Raw genomic sequence first — 19,693 nt, 5'->3', positions numbered from 1 at the left:
ATAGCCAGTGTAGTGATACTAAAGCTCAGATAGGTTATATTCCATTACTTATTTATTAACATCTAAACTACATGTCATGATCCAACTAACCATGAAATCAGATGGTGGAAATGCTTTGGAAGATCATTTATATTCAAATTTGTATATTATTTTTCCCTGCACATTATAAGGACTTATGCTGGGATGATGTTTCATATTTCTATGCCATTAATTCAGCTGTATGTCTGGAGTCCACCATATTTATCTGATATTTGTGCATTGTGACATTTGTGCATCAGTCTGATTCAGGAAATATGTGTGTGTACATTCACTGTAGATCACTTTTCCTGAAGAGCGAGAGCATCTGTGTTGTGTCGGAAATTGGAAATTCAGCATGTTTTGTGGCAGTGGTGTGATGGCAAAGCGGTCAGTTTTGGCAGCTTAGGTGTCACAGGTTGTGTTTACACAGGGCGCTGACACCCTCCTGTTTCCCTGACTGTCACAAAATCTGGCCGCCCAGCACACGCCCCTTATGGGATCAGGTCCAGCCTGGGCAGCAGCTCCCTTTCCCTCATTCTCTCCTGATCCTGCTCCTCCATCTGTTTGGACGAGTCCTCGACCCCAGGGGCGTCCTCCTCAGGCAGCTGGCGCAGTTCGCAGGTCGCGTGAGGGTGTGTCTGCCACGTCCCATCCCGATAGGTGCAGAAACACACGGTACTCTCATCGACCTCTACACGCTCTCCGGCCGCAATCACTCTGTTTCCCGCAAAGCAGTTTGGTCCTGGGGGGGGGGGGGGGGCAAAGGACTATGTCTTACTGGTATCCAGAGAGAGAGAAACAGACGACGCTTTTGATACACATAAGGGATAACGTACAGCGAGCCGGTCATTATAGCGAAATAAACCCCAACAGGATGATGCAGGACCCCGACATTATCCCGCTTATTACACGGCTCCAAACTAAAGAAATCAATAATTTAACTCAAAATATTGATTTAAAAATGGTTTTATTGATTTAAAAATAGTTTTGTTGTTTCTGCTAAAAATAGCCCCATAGCAATGGTCTGTTATTCATAGGAGTCTGCTTCTATTCAGAAATAATAGACCATAGAATGCTGTAATATACCATTCAGAATCCAGTATTCAACCAAGCCGTATAATAAACTGCATTATTAACTGAGCATTGGCTGGCAGTGATAACACTTTGTTATTTTGCACCAGCAGAGTGTAGTGGAGGCACAATTTCATGCAAAATCATATAAAAACTCATCTCTCAAAACATTCAGCAACAACACAACAACAAAAATTGAACGACCGACTCAAACAAACATGTGCACGCACATCATGTCCATGTAAATAATTTGTTCCCTTCCTGCATATATTTGTTCCCTTCCCTTCCTACTCCCCCTAATACTCAGACTATAACAGTGAGAAGTGGGAGAATTTATTTTTCCAGACTATTTGTCACTGGCAGGTGACTGAAGTACTCCATTGCATCATTCTTTTTCCATTGCATTCCTGTCCCAGCCTACAATCAATGACCCACGTGCCAGGGTCGCACAAATCAGCTGTAGTTTCCTGATTGATTTACATGGCCACTATCAATACACAGCAATCTGTCCACATGCACTTGAGCACATACGGTAGACTTGCATCCACACATCCATGCACGTGTCTGTGCCATGACAGAGGCAGCTCTGACTGATGCTGATAGGAGAAGCTGTATAAATGATGTGTATCATGTGTGTTGGGTGTGTGTGAGCACTCTCACCGTTCTTACATACTGGACAGCAGTGGCTGGGCTCATAGGTTGGGTTGACACAGTGCAAGGCAGGGCATTCGGCCACAGTGCAGTAGACTTCTCTGTTCACCTCACAGCGGCATTTCTCACATGGAGACAACTGCTCAGCACAGTCAACATGCCATTTAACAGGAGTGTTTTTCCTCAGAGGAACACATATTACCAGCCTGACGTTAGATAGTGGAGTGTGTTTCTTTTTTTACTTTTTCAATTAATAATTTATTTTCCAAAAACTCACTAAGTTGATGGCCTTGTTACACTTAGTATTTCTGAGGTGAATCACAGAAAATTTAAGACAATTTACAACTGACCAAAGCAAAACTGTTCCAAACTACACACACTGTTAATATGTGAGTCATCAGAAATGATTACGTCATTGAGCTAAACTGGTTGCACATGCCCTCAGGGAAATATTAATACACAAGGAAAAATTTATTTATTTATTTAGTTAGTTAGTTGAGACAAAAAAAAAGCTGCGTTTGTAACAGAAAGGGTATGATTCCCAGTTATTGGGCTCTTAGTACACTGAACTCGTTTCATATATGGATATTTAAAGCTCTCAAATTAATACACTCGCACACTAATCAGCGCTACTTCAGAGAAATTTGCTCCGGCAATAATGTTTTTTGCGTTTAATTACCTGCTTTAATTGACCATTTCTCTTAATGATAATCTATGTAATAAAGTCTATTTAGAGTAACGTGGTTTTTATTTTTACAGTTTTTTTTTGTTACTCACCTTAAATTCCTGGAACATTCTATAGGTCTTTCCACCGTACACGCACACTTTACTAACGGCTTCGCAGACAGGGCAGCAGGACTTGTACCGGATGCGAGTACATCGCGGGTGGATACGCGGACATTTGGGTTTTAGACAAATCGGTCCATCTTCGGTGCAGGTACATGGACAAGCGTTGGGACTTGGATAATAAACCTCCCCAATGCTGTACACAAAACCTTGATCGTCGATGCACCACTTGCCACGATAGTCTCCAAATTCGTACTCTAAATCAGTTTTTGTAGAATATTCAGGCGCGGTTTCTAAGCTAAGGAGCGCAAAAGACTGATAGAGAACGAGGAAGCGCATGGTTACCGCTCACTACTTTGTGATGGTCTGGCTCGCTCTCTCATGCTTTGAAACCATTTGGCTTGGAGCCCTAGTCTCATTCTCAGTGGCCACATGTACTGGCGACACATCTCTTTTGCTATGTTTTTGTTGTTGTTGTTGTTTGTTTATAATCTCTGTGTTCGAGCCGGGAACTAAAAAACTGGGACGCCCCTTGGGTTTTATATGCCGTTACAGCACAGATTCTTTTTAACAAAAGTATTTCACCACCAATCACATTATCGTTCACACTTCCACCCAAATAGGAGACCACTGGCATGAAAATACCGGAAAGGTAAGGAAAAACGAGACCCCCTCTTTGTTTAGGCTATTGATTGACTAATTGACTCATATCAACAGAATGGAATACGAAGTGGAATACAAACTAACACTGGGAATATGCGGACAAGTCAATACACAAATACATTTTCAAAAGACAGAGTTTATCCAAAAAAAAAAAAAAAAATCCGCAGTATGTTACATGCTTTTGAAGCTTTACAGTTCAAATGCCTTGACACGTTTTTCCATAGAAGTAAAGACGGATTCTATATCAAAACAAAACAGAATTAAATGCTCTGACTTTGTGGATATGGAATTTTCTCAGAAGCCAAAGCAACTGCAAGTCATTGTCAAGATCAGTATTATCTGGGTTTCTACAACAAAAATCATGCCACCTGAAATCTGTTAACATAAAAATATCAACACAATCATCCACCTAAACGCCACTTGACTGAATGGCCCCATCTTTGTTTTCACAGAAGGGGCATAAAGGGGATAAGCTGTCTTTATTTGCTATGACTTTAAAGTTGAATGCAATCTTCCAGGAATCAAGTGTGTCAAATTACAGATCTTGGATGTCTGCTTCAGTACATTTAAAATGATGAGAAAAAAATTTGAACTGCTGCTATGTTCAAAGAAGAAGTTATGGATCAAGGTGACTCAATGTAAGATATGCATTTCTTAATTCACTTGAATATGAACATCTGATTATTTATGCAGAAATCAAGTGCATTAAGCCCACCGGCCTTATAAGTTAACGGTGCTCCTTTTAATGTTTTTTCAGATGAATCTGAAATAGTAGAGAGGCAACAGATTTTCCACATTTTATGACTGACAAAACAAGAGTGTTGTATACACCAGGGGTGTATACCATAGCTTTTTCAGTAAAACTCTCCCCCGGGTTGTTTATATCTCCCAGCTGACCTTGCAGTGTTTAAGTCACAGGAGAAACACATCATCAAAAAAACATCATCCTTACTAAACAATGTTACCTGGCTTTGTTCACACTTGGGTCTATCCAGAACTTTTCCAGGAGTCTTACCAGGTCTGGTCCTGGAGAACTGCCAAATCAACTTTTCAGATGTTGACTACAGCTCGCATTCATACATGACCCTGTTCCATAAACTTGCTGTAACATTTAGGGACGAGACTGCATGGCGTGAAAGTGTTTTAAGACACAACAGTGGCCATGCATTATGCACAATCTTCAAACCAACTGACTCAACCAAGTCTTACACAAGAACCAAGTCTTACACAAAATGTAATTAAAACGCATAGAAATGACTTTATTGGAGTAATAAGGTTTAAAAAAAAAAAAAAGACAAGGAATGACAATTCAAATGCAGGTACACCTCTGTCTGCCAGGTCTGCAAGGTCTCTGCAGACCATTTTGACTGATAATTTAAAAACTGTGAAGGACAGGCTGTCCACTCTCCTGTCAGTGCAAGAGTGGTGTAAGAGTGACTAAACTCAACAGACAGCTACTACAATTCACTTAATACTTAACAAATCACATCAAGAAAGGAAACAAAAAGAAGCGTTAAGTAACGGGAAAGTAACATTTTACTTCCATGTCATCATAAACCACAGGGCCCAATGTGAGGAGAAAAAGGATAAAAGGTGATTCACTCCAGCACTGTTCCTCCTCTACCCACTCAGCTCTAAAAGCACTAATAAAAGTCAAGGGCTCTACAGAGCATTAGCATTGGCCAGATGTTAAACTACAGGCCAGATCTCATCAGTAACACACTCTGCATGACAAAACCAAGCCCTGCTGTTTGGATTAGAGGTGAGATGGTGGAGAGAAGCACTTAGAAAAATGGCATTGCTTTAGTGTGCTGCTGGTGGAGAAATGCTCAGAGAAGCTGGTGGAGAACGCTGCAGTCCAAGACACAGCTCAGAAGCTTTTACAGACTCTGCTCTACACAGCAGTGAACTTTTTCACATATTTTATATCTGCATATTTTAACTTCTCTGAATATTCCTTTGTTTGCCCAAAAAGCCTTTCACACACCTCCTCTGCTCGTTTACCCATTACCTCAGAACTAAAATCTCAACTGATCCAGACCTTAACACTGAATTAAAACTCAAATATCTGTGTTGTGACTTGACCACAGCAGATGGGAGAAATGTGTGGACAGCCAAAAGGACCAGTGTGGGAAAAGCTTGGCTTAAGAAGGCAAATGAACAGCACCAAGCAAGGCGTCAGTTTACTGCAGTGGTGCCCCCTGGTGGCAGAGCAGGGCAGACACAGACTGTGGTGGGTGGGAGTAGTGTAGCAGTGTTATTGGGCTGGTCCTGGGGGGTGCTCCTCGGGAGTTGCGTCTGATGGTGGGGGCTCCGCGGCCTGCCCAGTGCTGCTCTCAGATGGAGCGGTGCTGTCACTTGTCCCCTCGTCAGTGGTTCCCTCTGCAGGCTCAGGGTGAGCCTGTTTCTTAGGAGCAGACGCCGCCCCTTCCTCAGCCTCCTGGGATCCTTCAGATGCCTCCGCCGGAGCCTCATCTGTGTGTGTGTGTGTGTGTGTGTGACATAACAGACCAACAAAGACAACTCAGATGACATGACTCTGACTCTAGTACTACACACTATAGTCACACTCTTTGAAATCATCATAACCAAGGAAACCAAGCTACACCCTCACAACATCATACATATTACACACAGTATTGTGTCAGATATTTGAACATGGGGGCAGTTTTGTTTGATCCATCTGAGCTGCAGAGGGCTGTGGTGGACTGACCTGTCTCCATTGGGGTGGGGGTCTCCTCTCCCTCTTTGGGCTCAGGGGTTTGCTCTGGATTTGGATTGGCCTGTGCTGCAGCTGCCTGCTGCTCCTCCTGGGCTGCCTTCTCTGCCTGCTCCGCCACCTCCCGCTCCCTCTCCTCTGCCCGCCGCCGTGCTGCTTCTTCTGCCGCCGCCATCTCCGCAGCCAGTTTCTCCATGTCCACCTCCACCTTAAGACTGCACAGCTACACACACACACACACACACACACAAACACAAAAGCGCCTCTTCAGTTTCACAGACCACAAACAGGACCACACACTCTCCAGCTGTTCTCACTGGGGATTAGATCTGAAGTCAGCCCATCTGGCTTTATACACTGGTCATTCATTCTGTTCCCATTTATAGTGAGCTGGTCCCACTACTGCTTCTGGAGCCTTTTCCAGTCACATTACACAGTCTGAGTCCACTGTTAATGTAGTGGAGGGTGAAACAGTGGACACCTCTAAACATCCCATCAGGCTACACTCTAAGCTCTCATATATATATATATATATATATATATGAACATAAACTTAACAGTAAAACTGAGTTAAGATACCATGGGCCTGAATTGGGTGTGAACAAACGAGCCATGCTCTGGATCAGTAGGACACGAGTGTATCACACTAAATCTAACCCATTAAAGCCTCCTTCTGCCTTGGGGTATTTGTGTGTGTTCTTCATGTGCAGTTTGTTTGGGGGAAGAGTGCATACCCGTTTGAGCTCACGGTTGAAAGACTCTGTTGTCTCCAGAAACCGTCTTTTTTTCTCCTGGTGACGGTCCTCAATCTGCAGCAGCTCTGCCTCCAGCTTCCTCTGTGCAGTACACAGTCACAGTTCACACAGTCACCGTGGAGCACAGACAGTTCACACATTCACACAGTTTCCAGCATCAAAACCTTCATGCAGCCAGTAATCACAAACATACATATATGTATGGGTCATTCCGAGTCAAATCAGACAAAATCCAGGAAAGTGGTTGGAGCGCCGTCTCAGATTTTGTTCAAAGTTTGTCTATATTATGTTTGGGTTGTAAAACTAAGGCCTGTAAAATATTTTTTTTCCAATTTTTGTTTTTTGGCACTAGATATTTCTTTATTTTTACACTCACAAAAACACCATATCTGGGAAGCCATGTTTGGGCATTAATATTTTGAAAGGTATTATTCCTAGCCTCACCAAAGTTTGTAGGATGGAAGACAAACATGTTCTCAGTGCGACTGAACCATTAAAAGTTTGAACTGCATGCCTATTGGTTTTCCATAAGGCCCTAGATTTGGAAAAAAGTGCAAAATTCCTATTTTGAGGGTATTATAAACCCATTTCTTGCAAACATATGGTATCAACCATTATTTTGTCTGCAAATACAATCTACAGTCTCTATCAATAATGGACAGGAAGTAAGTAAGAATAAAACAGGGCATGGTAGCATTTTCCAGTCATTTTCATAGGACCAAAACGTATTAGAAATACATATTCTCTGTAGGCTCATGCTACTATAGGTCATTAGTGCAAGCTACATTCTTTACTACCAGGGCCTCAATATAGAAAATGACATGATAGATGTTTTATTAAATGGAGTGGTTAAATTTTACATTCCATATTAAAAAAAGAACAAGATACTCAATAAAAAATTCAAATCACTTTATTAAAAATGATGTGCAATGTATCAAATTCATCCATTAATTTTCTAAGCTGCTTATCCTAATTAGGGTCACGGGGGGTGCTGGAGCCTATTGCTCACGGGGCAAAAGGCAGGGAAACATCCTGGACAGGTCACCAGTCCATCACAGATGTAGCAAATTATGTACTAGAAATTACATGTGCTGAAAACTATTATCCTATACAACTTGAACAACAGGACTAAATTAGGTACATGCCTGGTGTCTTTTTGATTAGTGGAATGCCCATGTTCCATTATTCACTGACTGGAGGCTAGGAAGTGCTCAAAGGCTACTGCAATATCTTCACATGAGAGGGCCATTTAGGACACCACTTATTCCTCCTTATACCAGAGGTATTATCAAAATATTTAACTTTTTTTCAATATCCAAGACCTTACCAGAGACACAATTCCCATCTCAAATGCTATTTATTCCAATGAACACGCTGAAAATATGTTTATCCTTTATTTCTTACAACTCCTATGACACAGGAATTCAATATTCATGGAGATAATGCGGTAAAAAAATGTAATCCTGAAATGGATGTTTTTCTGCCATTGGTAAAAAAATCTGTCTATTTTTGTATGAAGGCAAAACTGAAGGACATTGGCACTTTGTACCCTTAATAATAATACATCAAGCAATTTCCATGTACATCTCTATGTTCCTACTAACTACCCCACATACCATTTTGGTTGTATGAAAATGACCAAAATATGCTACCAGGCCTTGTTTTATTCATAATATCTTCATGTCCATTAGTGGTAGAGATCTCAAATATTGCCACAAAATTAATAAAAGATTGTATTTGCAGACAAAATAATGATTGGTGCAATGATCATATTGGTGCAAAAATGTGGGTTTGTAGTACCCTCAATATCACTCTCGTTTAGGAATTTTGCACTTTTTTCCAAATCTAGGAATCTAAAAATCCAAATCTTAAATAAAATGGCATGCAGTACAGGCTTTTGAGGGTTTTGGCATACAGAAAACATGTTTGTCTTCGATCATACAAAATTTGGTGATGTTAGGAACAATACTTATTAAGACATTTAAGCCCAAACATGGCTTCCCAGATAAGGCTTTTTGAGGCTATAAAAATGAAATAATATCAAGGGCTGAAACATATGAAAACAGGATTTGAACAGAAATATTGTACAGGCCTTGGTTTTGGGACCCATTCATGATATAGACATGGTCTGAACAAAATCTGAAATGGAGCCGCAACAACCTTAGCTGATTTGACACGGAATGACACACGGGCCTAAGAAAAATAAATAAATAAATAAATAAAACCCTCAAACGCCATTCAGGTGTTTGTTGTTCAAAAATTATTAGACAAAGTTGGGCAGGAATTTTGAGTAGGCCTCCACAATATGAGGAAAATCTGCTATGTCCAATAACGTTGTTCAATATTGCGATGACGACATGACTTGCGATAAATAAACAAATATTGAAGTGTGCATATTAGCTATACAGTTCCTATGTCTTTCTGCTTTAAAAAGAGATTTCTGAGATTTCGAGAATAGGGTCGTAATATTACAGGAATAAAATCGTAATTTCACAAAATAAGTCATAATATTATGAGACCTCAAACAGGACTTATTATCTGAAACATGCAAGTAGCCCAATACGATGGAGTATTAGGGCCACAATGAGGGGGAAAAAAACAAAAAATACTGAGATTTCGAGAATAAGGTAGTAATACTATGAGAATAAAGTCGCAATATTACGAGAATAAAGTTGTAATTTTACGAGAAAAAGGCATAATATTACTAGAATAAAGTGATCATTTTAAGCTATGTATCATTTAAGAGGGGAAATATCAAAACAGCAGCCTCCCGCCTGTGTTAAAATGAGGAACATAGAGCACCTTGTGAAGCTATACTTTAGAAAAGGTGTCACAAATTAGGAAATACTTAATCTTTAATCAGCACCGGTAGCCAGAAGCAGGCTCAGGCTGCCACTGACTGTCCTCTCACCTGTTTTGTTGGCTGCCGGTAACAATTTTTGGTTCCCAGAACGTTAACAGGTGGCTCGCTTCAGGCGTGTGCTTGTAAGATTTATGTTTTAAAGGCTTAGCCTATTATTACGGTTATGTGTTTCTCTGTAATGTAGCACAATGTTACTTGTAACATTCTTTCTCAGCCCTGGAGCCATTTTCTGATGCCCAAAAAAAAATATATTTAAATAATTAAATTAATATCATAAGCGTGCGACGACTAGTCAACTAACAGCTCGAACTAACGACTACTAGTCGACTAATAAAATCTTTGGTCTGGGGCAGCCCTAACATATATATGTGTGTGTGTATGTATATATATATATATATATATATATACATATATATATATATATATATATATATATATATATATATATATATTACACACACACACACATACATACATACCCCCCCCCCCAGTGCTGTCCAGAGCTGTGTACCCATATGTGTAGAAGGGTATATTTTAGCGTACCTGGTGCACCATGAGAGACTGGACCTGCCGTTTGAGGACTTGCATCCGGGCGGTAGTGACAACAGAGCGAACATCCGGCACAACCACTTCACTCAGGATGTCACTGATGAGTCTGTGGTTTCTCTGAAAACGAGCGGCTGCCGTGTGCTTCATGGAGAAGCCGTCATCATAGTCTACACAGAGCCGCAAAAGCAACACATCACTTACAACTACTGCCTTTATAAATACACAACACTTCACTCAAGACTACTCTCTTTATAAATACACTTCACTCATGACTACTGACTTTATAGATACACACACTTCACTCATGACTACTGTCTTTATAAAGCCACCAGGTTCTCCAGTCATTCAGACCCTGAGTGTGTATGTGAGTGTGTGTGTGGGAGGGGGTTTGTGGGATACTGGTGGTGTTACCATCAGGGTCCTCGGCAGGCTGTATGCTCATATACGGTTCTCCCTTGTCAAGACGGGACTGCCGCTGACGGCTCTCCTCCTCCAGAGCCGCCTCTGCTCTGTTTTTGGCATTGACGTAGGCCAGGTAGGCTGGTGAGTTATGGTACGCCTTAAGAGAGTCATTATACTCAATCTACAACAAAACACAAGTCAAACACAAATGAATACCTTTAACAGTATGTGCCTTCTCACTAATCCTCATGGAAAATTCCTCCTGTAGTACACAATTGTGTAAAATGACGTGAAACGCTTTGGCAAAATTAGAGCGCACCTTTTCTGCCTCATACTCATTTAAATAGTCCTGCTTTTCTTCATCAGTCAGGTCCCGCCACATGCCCCCGATAATCTTCCCAATCTCCCATAACTTCAGGTCTGGATTAGAGGCTTTCACTTGATCCCAAACCTGGAAAAGGACAGTGATCAAACGACAACAGAGGCATGCCACAGAGGAGGACAGATGGAGGAGGGAGTACGAAACAGTGAGTGAGTGAGAGAGAGAGTGTGAAAGAGTGAAGACAGAGAATGAAAAAGGACAGAGAGAAAAAAGAGAGAGACACAGAGACTAGTTTAAGAAACTTTCAGAAAGTGTTTCCTCAGCTATTACTCCTGACAGAAACTGAAAGATCTGAGCATGGAGCTCCATCAGCTCAGCACCTCCTAACTGTACAATACACAAGGACCGCCATCAGCTCAGCACCTCCTTACTGTCCTCATCTACATCACCTCCATCAGCTTCAGTGTTTCCCACAGGTTTGAAATATACTTGTGGCAGTAGCTGGCGGAAAGGGCCAGCATTACCTGCCGGCACAAAAACAGTCTACTACATGTGACAAACAACAAATATGTGTGAGCTTTAACACAATATTTTGATTTATTGAACATTTCTATTAATTTCACATAATATATTTCACAGATCTTGAGCTTGTTAAATATCCACAGTGTCTGCGTCGTCTAACATAATACAAAGAACGTCTCTCTCTCTCTGTTTCCCTGCAGAGCATGTGCGATTCAGGCTTTCTGTTGGCTGGTAATTAGGCTACTGGTTTTTGCCTCACAACTGTACAATACATAAGGACCCCCATCAGCTAAGCACCTCCTAACTGTCCTCATCTTCACGACTGGAAAGAGACAACAGCAAGGCCTGAGACTAGGAAAATGACATCAACATTATAAGCTTGATGTTTCATTCAGGGATATTCAAAAAACTAACATTTCACATTAAACATCAAACCTGCAATCTGAGTAAAGAAACTGGTTAAATCTGCAAAAAGAGACTTGGGTTGGAGATGTTTCCACCATCTGAGGGTCTGTCTCTCTGACAGCCAAACCTGTGCGCTCAGGCTTTGCATGCCCTCTGTCACAGCTTTGGTGGTCAAAACAGACAGTGTGTGTCTCAGGTCTGTAGATGAAGCAGTCAAAGCAGACACTGTGAGTCTCAGGTCTATAGATGAAGCAGTCAAAGCAGACACCGTGGGTGTCTTACCTTCCTGCTTACCTTCCGGCTGTATCGCATGTATGGCATCAGGGGCTTGTCTGGTGGCTTCGGGGGCTTGGGCACAGTGATCCCTGAGGAGTTCTGTGAGGGAGACAGAGACCAAACACACAGAGGTCAGGCATCGACTGCTCTGTCAGAGGTCGTCATGGAAACAGACACTGCAACAACACTGATGCACTATGGGAAAGGTACAGAAGGGAGGAGCACGACTGAAAATGACCACAGCATGATCTGCTCAGAGGATAAGTCCACACAACAGGCTGAGCACACAAGAGGTGTAATTTCCTTCAGCTATACAGTCATGCAGTGCCAAGAGGAGGCCGTCTACTGCCCGAGATTGGTTGGCCTCTCTCTGAACCCTCTCCAGGCTGACCTGAACACTCTTACAGTACATTAACAATTAACAGGCTGACCTGAACACTCTTACAGTACATTAACAGGCTGACCTAACAAGCTGACCATGCCCTGCACACACCACAAGAAGCCAAGACCAGTCCTGAGTGCTGGACGGCCTGGGCAGGACCACACTGTGCCAGGGCTAGGCCTGGGCATGGGATGGCACACCGGAGGACGGGCAGCAGCTCTCGTGCAAGATGAAGTGAAAGGATGGGTAACAGGGAGGAGGGGGCACTTCTGAGAAACAATCACTTCCGACTGACGCCCTCCCACTTGGAAGAAACCCATGCCAATTAACTTCCAAGCTGTTTGGAGGCAGTGACTGTTTGACAGGAGCATGAGAGATATGAGGGTTTCCACTACTGAGAGCTAGACAGCTACCCATGACTTCACAAGCTTCACTGATCCATGAGTAATGACCCTCCGCACAAACTCTCAGTAACCAATCTGTCAGTGACCAGTGGGAATTTTAAGCCCGTCCTGTTACAGCATTCAGCTTCTGTCACTAGTCTGGCTTGTTAGCTTTATCTCCTCTGGGGCATTAGACCCTCTCCTTCGGCTCTGGCCCTAGTTGGCAGTGGTCCTACCATTACCCTGTTGTTCCCGCCGGGGTTCCCTCCCAGCCTGTAGTTGTTGTAGGCCAGATGGCTGTATGGGTTGTACCCCACAAACCCAGGGGTGGTGGGCATTTGCTGATGGAGACAAATGAGACAAAACACGAATGAGAAATGACACAAACAAGGGAGGAAGGGACAAAAAAAATGAAAAGGAGAATCTTGCTCTTTTGTTCCTCTTTAATGGTTTGCATACAACATGCAAAAAGCAGCAATCTTTGACAGCAGCACAAACTGGTACTATCTAGACTTGTTTTTAGCAAAGCCACAGAGACTATGGAGGGAAAGGCTGAACAGCTGTCTATGGGGTGGATCTATTCACAGGTTAATGTTTGTGGAAAAGGGAAGTTTAAGGGCCGAGTTCTCCTGAGCCATACCAAAAAGCAGTTCATTGGTTACGTAAGAGGATACCTGATGCCCAAACCTTTTTGAGATGAAAAAACAAACAGAAACAAATACCAATAGCTTCTAATAATCTTTGATCATATTAATCTGGCATAGTATGGCAGGGGAAAACAGTCCCATCTGGCAACATATCTGCCAACCCATTTTCCACACTGCACTCATTTCTTATTGTCTTTGGGCAATGGTTGAAAGGAAGCATATATGGGGGAGGAGCATATGTGGATGACTGGCGTATTCTGGCATACTTACTGTTGTAGGGGCTGGGGCAGGGGGAGGGGCATAGGATGGCCGCTCTGTGTGAGAGAGGGGGAATAATTAATGGAAACTCAAGATTAGAGGCAGGCCTTGCTTGGCACTGTCCCTGTGGTCAATTTCAGGGTTTTATTGTTTGCAAAGCCTACTTATTCGTCACATTTTCTTTTATATAAAGGAGTCGGTCTGTCACAGTCATTTGTAATTTACAGTTCATCTAAGGACCTCCAATACCCAATACAATTAAAAACAAATGCACCTGTTTGAGAGAGACAGTACAATGAATATCCGTTTCTTCACAAAACAGCAATGTCAGTTAAAATTGTTAATTTAAAGCCATGTTGAGTGTTGAATAGAGACTGACAGGTGCACTCTGAAATGCTCTGGTCAAATCACAGTTGAAATGTGTCCTTACTTGACATCTTGTTTGAAGGACTGAGGATATCAGGCTATCCCCATCACTTGGTTCTGCAATAAGGTAAAGATTTATTAGACGAATAGGCATGCTTTCAGTATCACCTGTCCAAAAACGTGACACATTGCCAACATATTTTCGATTAATTCTATTTGAAGTGACACAGCAAAATACAAACACACTGGGATCTCAGAAAATAAGATTTACAGCATAAAGATATACATCGTTTTGTTGTCTGTGATTGCAAATACATCTACCTAAATATTTCCCTTTGGCATTATTGATGGAAAGCAAACATCCCCAAATTAAAATGGTGAAACCCATGAACAGCATGCGTTGTGCTTGACTTCACCACCTCGTGCGGGTGTCTGTTTAACTCAACAGACGCCACGAACGCGAGACGGCGAACAGTTTTCCTGGCGCCACATTAGTACTGGTCACAAAAACGAGAATAGTTTTTACAAATTTCTTACACGCTGCTGTCGAAAAACAACACCTCTTTCAACCACAGTAAGGGCACAGATACAACTACAGCTATATACCAGTATATCTTAGCTATGCTGCACACAAGCAGTCACCGTGAGCTATTTGGCTAAGTTAACTAGGCAATACATAATCTGAATAAATTAGCTAATAACAGTTCTAAAAACAATCTGTACTGGTGTACTTGGGGAAAAGAATAAAACCGATAAACGACGCCGAGACTCTTCAGAGGCAATATCGTATTCAACTGTTACTGTTCATAAATACTTTTCAAAGAGGTTTCCTTTTCCTTTTCGGAAGACACCGCTACTGCATGGCTAAACTTGTGCTAAACTAGCTGTGCTAGCTAACTGATCACAATACTTGGCAATGAACGATTATCATGTTATTTTCGGCCTAACGCCGAATATCGACATGATCAAGACGAGTATGACAGATTACACCACAACATACATCCCGAATGACAGATGGTTTGCTGGCGAAGAGAAATCGGTCCACAAGTAGACATGCAAACATGCTAAGTGGCTATGCTACCAACAATCGTATGGATACTGAATGCAAATGCAGTGTGTGCAAGACTTGGTAGATTTTGCTACTCGCAAAAATATCTGTTAAAACTAAAGAGTGAACTGTGATATTATGAGCATTACACCTCTTAAGTGAATTTTATTTGATTCGTTTCATTCTAAACGACGGTAAACAAATCGTTTCGCATTTGCTAAAGGCATTAGCCTCTCGCTGTAGCTAACCAAATGACTTGACTAACGTTTAAAGAAAATAAGATAATCTGTGTGGGGAGATGATTCTCGTAAACAAACAGAATATATCCCTAATATCACAAATTTGTCACACTGTATAACAAGAATTATAACTTTTTGCAAAAATATCGTTGATTAATAAAGAATCCGACGATTACACGCACTCACCCGAGACTCCTTTGTTCCCTCAATGGCGCTTGCCTAGTTTTTTTTTTTTTTTTTTAATTCTTGGTTTGGCCCCTAAAGGGGAAATGCTGCCGCCTACTGTATATGTGCGTGGAAGGAAGCGGTTATTTTCGTGAAGATGGTAAACTGTATCGCTTTATTTGCTCCTGCGAAGAACAGGAACGAAATGAAAATATAACGTTACATATAACGAAATAAAAATATATCTGTTATTTTTTTAATATATGTGTTATTTATTAGTTTTGTATTAGTAGTTTTTCATTTACATTTACATTTGGTCATTTCACAGGCGCTTTTCTAAAACAACTTACAAAGAGCATAGCAACCAGGCCTAAAGCAGCACATTTCAGTATGCAGAAGGGAGTGCCAAGAACAACTCAAAGGACCATTTGTGGTTTTTAGAGTTTTGTGGCTGGGTGTGAGATTTGTGGCCTCAACCCTTACCCAGTTGGTACTGCTTGGCATCTTGCTGAGGCAGACCTGAGTGGGCAGCGTAAGGCCTTTGGTGTGTTTCCAGATTGGATGTGGACAAGTGCAGTTCCTCTGGCCACTTTAAAGGATAGTGGAGGATAGCAGAGCCAGCAGAAGTTCTCCCTGCGTTTGGGTGGGTTTCCTCTGGGTCCTCTGGTTTCCTCCCACCATCAAAGACATGCATGCTTGGATTAGTACTCCTGTCAGTGACCTTGACCAAAGCACTGTCAAAAAGACCTGGGCTGTGTCCGAAATCACTCACTACTCACTATGTAGTCTACTATATAGTGAGTTCGCCATTTTGTAGTGCTGTACGAATGTAGAGTGAGAATTAGTACACCCTATAAAGTGGACTCAAAGTATCCCACAATGCATTGTGAAAAGTAGTGTACAACCGATTGTCACTGACCAGACAATACGTACTATCATGCATTGTGGATGGTCCACCAGCCGACGTTGATCTGGTACATTTTAATTGTGCAACAGCAATGATGTAATTATGGGGCAGAGAAAATGACCTGAGTAGTGTCTGAAAGTGTTTTCTCATTTTGCCGCTGAGCTCACTATATAGTCCTCTACATAGAACTCCCTAGATAGTGAATGAGTGAATGATTTCGGACATGGCCCTGAAGTTGGTCCCTGGCGGTCCACCGCTCTTAGCTCCTAATGTGTGTGTATGCTCACTGCTCTAGTGTGTGTGTGTGTGTGTGCTCACTGGTGTACAGAATGGGTTAAATGCAAAGGCTGCATTTTACTGCTCACTGCTCTGGTGTGTGTGACCAATAAAGTACTTCTCTCACTTCTAACACATGTGTCCTCTAATACTCAGTCACTGATGGCACTGTGCACACTGCAATATCTGACAGAACTAATCACTGGCCAAGATGCATTTATCACTTTTAAACTGCTGGTGTCAATAGATGCCCTTGTCAATCCACATTTCCACCACAGTTGGTATGTTTAAATCTCTGAGAGTTCCACAAGACTGCGAGGACTGTGAGGTTTTTGAGCTAATTGGTCCCTGTATGCATTCATGTGCTGTGCTCACCTAACTTTTTATGTAGGTTTCTGTGATGTAGTGCTCACTGCTCACTTATACAATCATTTTCGCCACAGTAGATATGAGATGTGACTTGAAAATCACAAGTAATATGTTTGTTAACATGTGACGAATCTGGTGAATAATAAAAAACTATAAATGTTTCAGATTTACAGAAGACACACACACTTCCAGAACTATGTCAGAACACTGCAATGCTGTTTTGTGGGGTGGGGCAGGGGGGTTTGGGTGGGGTGTCAAATAAACAAATGAAAACGACAGCAGCTGTCCTTTTGTCAATTTAACTGTGTCTCTATAGGCTTTGTAGCATATCCCACCCGCTTTTTATCTTACAGGTTCTACATTCAGGAGGTTGTTTCAGAGTCATCAGGTGCTGTAAATGCATTGTGGCAACAATACAACAATGCGTTGACATTAAAAAGAAAATGTGCTTTTGAATACTTTTAGTATTTTTAAAAGCAAGTCCTCCAGTACTTTAACTCAAGTAAAAATTTGACTGAAGTAATGGAGTTGTGTACTTTGTACACCTCTGATCTCTACCTGTTTGACACATGTGGTAATGCATCTCCATCTAGTTTCACATCAGTGTACAGTGCATAGTTTCTGACTTAAAACAAAGCCTCTCTTTATGCCAACAACCATCACAAAACTTTGATGGTACAAACTGTGTTGCAGGAATGTAATGACATAGAAACAAAACAGAGAGAATACAAAGACTCCTGCCATTCAAAATAATCAAAACAGAATATTTTGGCATGCTTGCTTTTCATCACCTGAAAGCAGAAATGTGAAACAGAAACATGAAAGTAGAAATGAGAGAATATGGTCAGATACTTGCATTTGTCATTTCATTATTAATATTTTACCAAAATCACGCTCAAATGGAGTTACGAGGTTTTTGACCAGTAAATGTTGAGATACCTGTTTTGTCTGTAATTGATTAGCACAGGCACATATGCGGCTAAGGTATCTGAGGCAGTAAGTGCATCGCATTACATTGTCATCAACTTACAGGTTCCAAAGTTTACTGTAGCTATGTGTGCACTCAGTTTTTCCTGTCGTTGAATACATTTGGCCATCTCTTGTTATAAAAGATTAGGTGTTATGAACAGGCTACTGAAGACAGTATTAGCTATGACTAGTGGGGATAAAAATAATTCAGCAGAGGCAAGTATGTGTAGACCAGAAGGGGGAAATCCCTCCTAATATAACAGCCCTATGGCTTCATTCTCCTAGCAAAACAAAGCCATAGGGCTCTTCTATTAGGAGGTTTATTACTTTGAGTAAACTAACTAAGAGTTTTCACTAAACCCGCTCTCTGGAATATTCCCCTGCTCTATCAGACAACCACAGCTAGAGGTGGTTGGGTTACTGGAATAGTTGGGAGCTGTGTCCAGAACTGTTGAACAACTCTGAACAAGTTGTTAACTGATTATTAGACTTTTTTTTTTTTTTCCAGAGTTCTTGAAATGTTGACAAGCCGAGCTGAGACTGTGACCCATGTCTGTGCTCTACGTGGAGCATAGCTCTAATAGGTGAACAGCATTGACAGAGTTGTTGAGGTGAGTGAAATATTTGAACTAGCTTTCATAAATCAGTAGACATTCACACAGATATGCCCACATTACCAGTGATATCAAGCAATAGATACTCTAAGAATTACACAAATGTGTGAGACTTTTACAAAGAGGACATTGTGTTTGACATGATTAACTGAGTAAAGTGTTTGATTTAGCAAATTTCCCCATTTGTCTTCTGTTGAGTTTTATGTCTTTTTTTGTTCTTTCTTTCCTTACTTATTGGTAATTGACAAAGGCTAATAAATAAATAAATCTTTATTTTTTGTAATGCAATGTTTACTGAATTCTAAACAAAGGGAAACATACACAAGATTACTTATGAAATACAGCAATCGCAGTTCCCCATAAACACCCACTACCCCACCCCATCCCTCACCAACACATGGACAATCAGCTGAAATTTAAGAAATACATTTACAATAATAAAACAAAAGTAAAATAATAACTACAACAACAATCATAATTAATATCTAGATAAAATAAACACCTCTATTTGGAGAGTGTCAGGAAGGACAACGGTGCTTGACACAAGTGCGGTGAACTGAAGATTTTTAATGACACGTAAACAAACAGAAAGAAGCTCAACTCAAACAGGGGACCAAAGAAAGAGTGCAAAAACGGGTTAACAGGCAGCCAAGCAAACGTAGGAACAATGACCACGAACCACGAGACGGCTCAGTAAACACATGGAAGGTGTAGACTTCGCACCGACTGATCCGGCGGAGGGGTTTAAATAGTGAGAGGCATCATAGGGAACTAAAGTGAGGGCAGGTGTGCAGAAGAAGGGTGATCAGACCGGTGATTAGTAAACTGGCGACACTGAGCGCGGAATGGCTGAAACCGGCAAGGGAGGAGGCGAGGTTGTTACAGAGAGTAACTCTTTTACCTCATTAGTTCCATTTAACCAGTTCTTAACAGTGGACGGATTAGCATGCTTAATTCATGCTGAGGATAATTCTAAATACAGGATTTCTCCCATGCTTATAAAGTATATTTCTGTCTCCAAAGAGCATTCAAATCTTCATCGTATTCACAATAAGGATATCATTCTTC

At 41.4% G+C, this 19,693-nt stretch overlaps 2 protein-coding genes across 5 annotated transcripts; both read right to left on the bottom strand.

Annotated features, from left to right (window-relative positions):
- Window positions 1-509: 509 nt before the first annotated feature.
- LOC115819462 (von Willebrand factor C domain-containing protein 2-like) lies at window positions 510-2,865 on the bottom strand. Its single transcript, XM_030782975.1, has 3 exons — window positions 2,518-2,865; window positions 1,750-1,879; window positions 510-760 (listed from the first exon to the last, which is right to left on the bottom strand). The coding sequence occupies exons 1-3, from the start codon at window positions 2,863-2,865 to the stop codon at window positions 510-512; spliced, it is 729 nt and encodes a 242-aa protein (XP_030638835.1).
- A 1,557-nt stretch (window positions 2,866-4,422) lies between these two features.
- smarce1 (SWI/SNF related BAF chromatin remodeling complex subunit E1) lies at window positions 4,423-15,554 on the bottom strand. 4 transcript variants are annotated; one of them, XM_030782048.1, is made up of 11 exons: window positions 15,512-15,554; window positions 14,103-14,155; window positions 13,685-13,728; window positions 13,004-13,108; window positions 12,009-12,101; window positions 10,797-10,928; window positions 10,487-10,658; window positions 10,070-10,242; window positions 6,643-6,744; window positions 5,903-6,131; window positions 4,423-5,664 (listed from the first exon to the last, which is right to left on the bottom strand). In XM_030782048.1, exons 2-11 carry the CDS (start codon window positions 14,107-14,109, stop codon window positions 5,447-5,449), a joined length of 1,275 nt encoding a protein of 424 aa, XP_030637908.1. In that variant the 5' UTR covers window positions 14,110-14,155; window positions 15,512-15,554; the 3' UTR covers window positions 4,423-5,446. The 4 variants fall into 4 exon arrangements, with proteins under 4 accessions (XP_030637908.1, XP_030637910.1, XP_030637909.1 ...); XM_030782050.1 differs by having other exon boundaries at window positions 12,021-12,101; XM_030782049.1 differs by having other exon boundaries at window positions 13,010-13,108.
- Between the last annotated feature and the right edge of the window lie 4,139 nt (window positions 15,555-19,693).

The sequence above is a fragment of the Chanos chanos genome, chromosome 8 (genome assembly GCF_902362185.1).
Source record: "Chanos chanos chromosome 8, fChaCha1.1, whole genome shotgun sequence".
NCBI classification, from domain to species: domain Eukaryota; kingdom Metazoa; phylum Chordata; class Actinopteri; order Gonorynchiformes; family Chanidae; genus Chanos; species Chanos chanos.
This window is presented reverse-complemented; position numbering and strand designations above follow the sequence as displayed.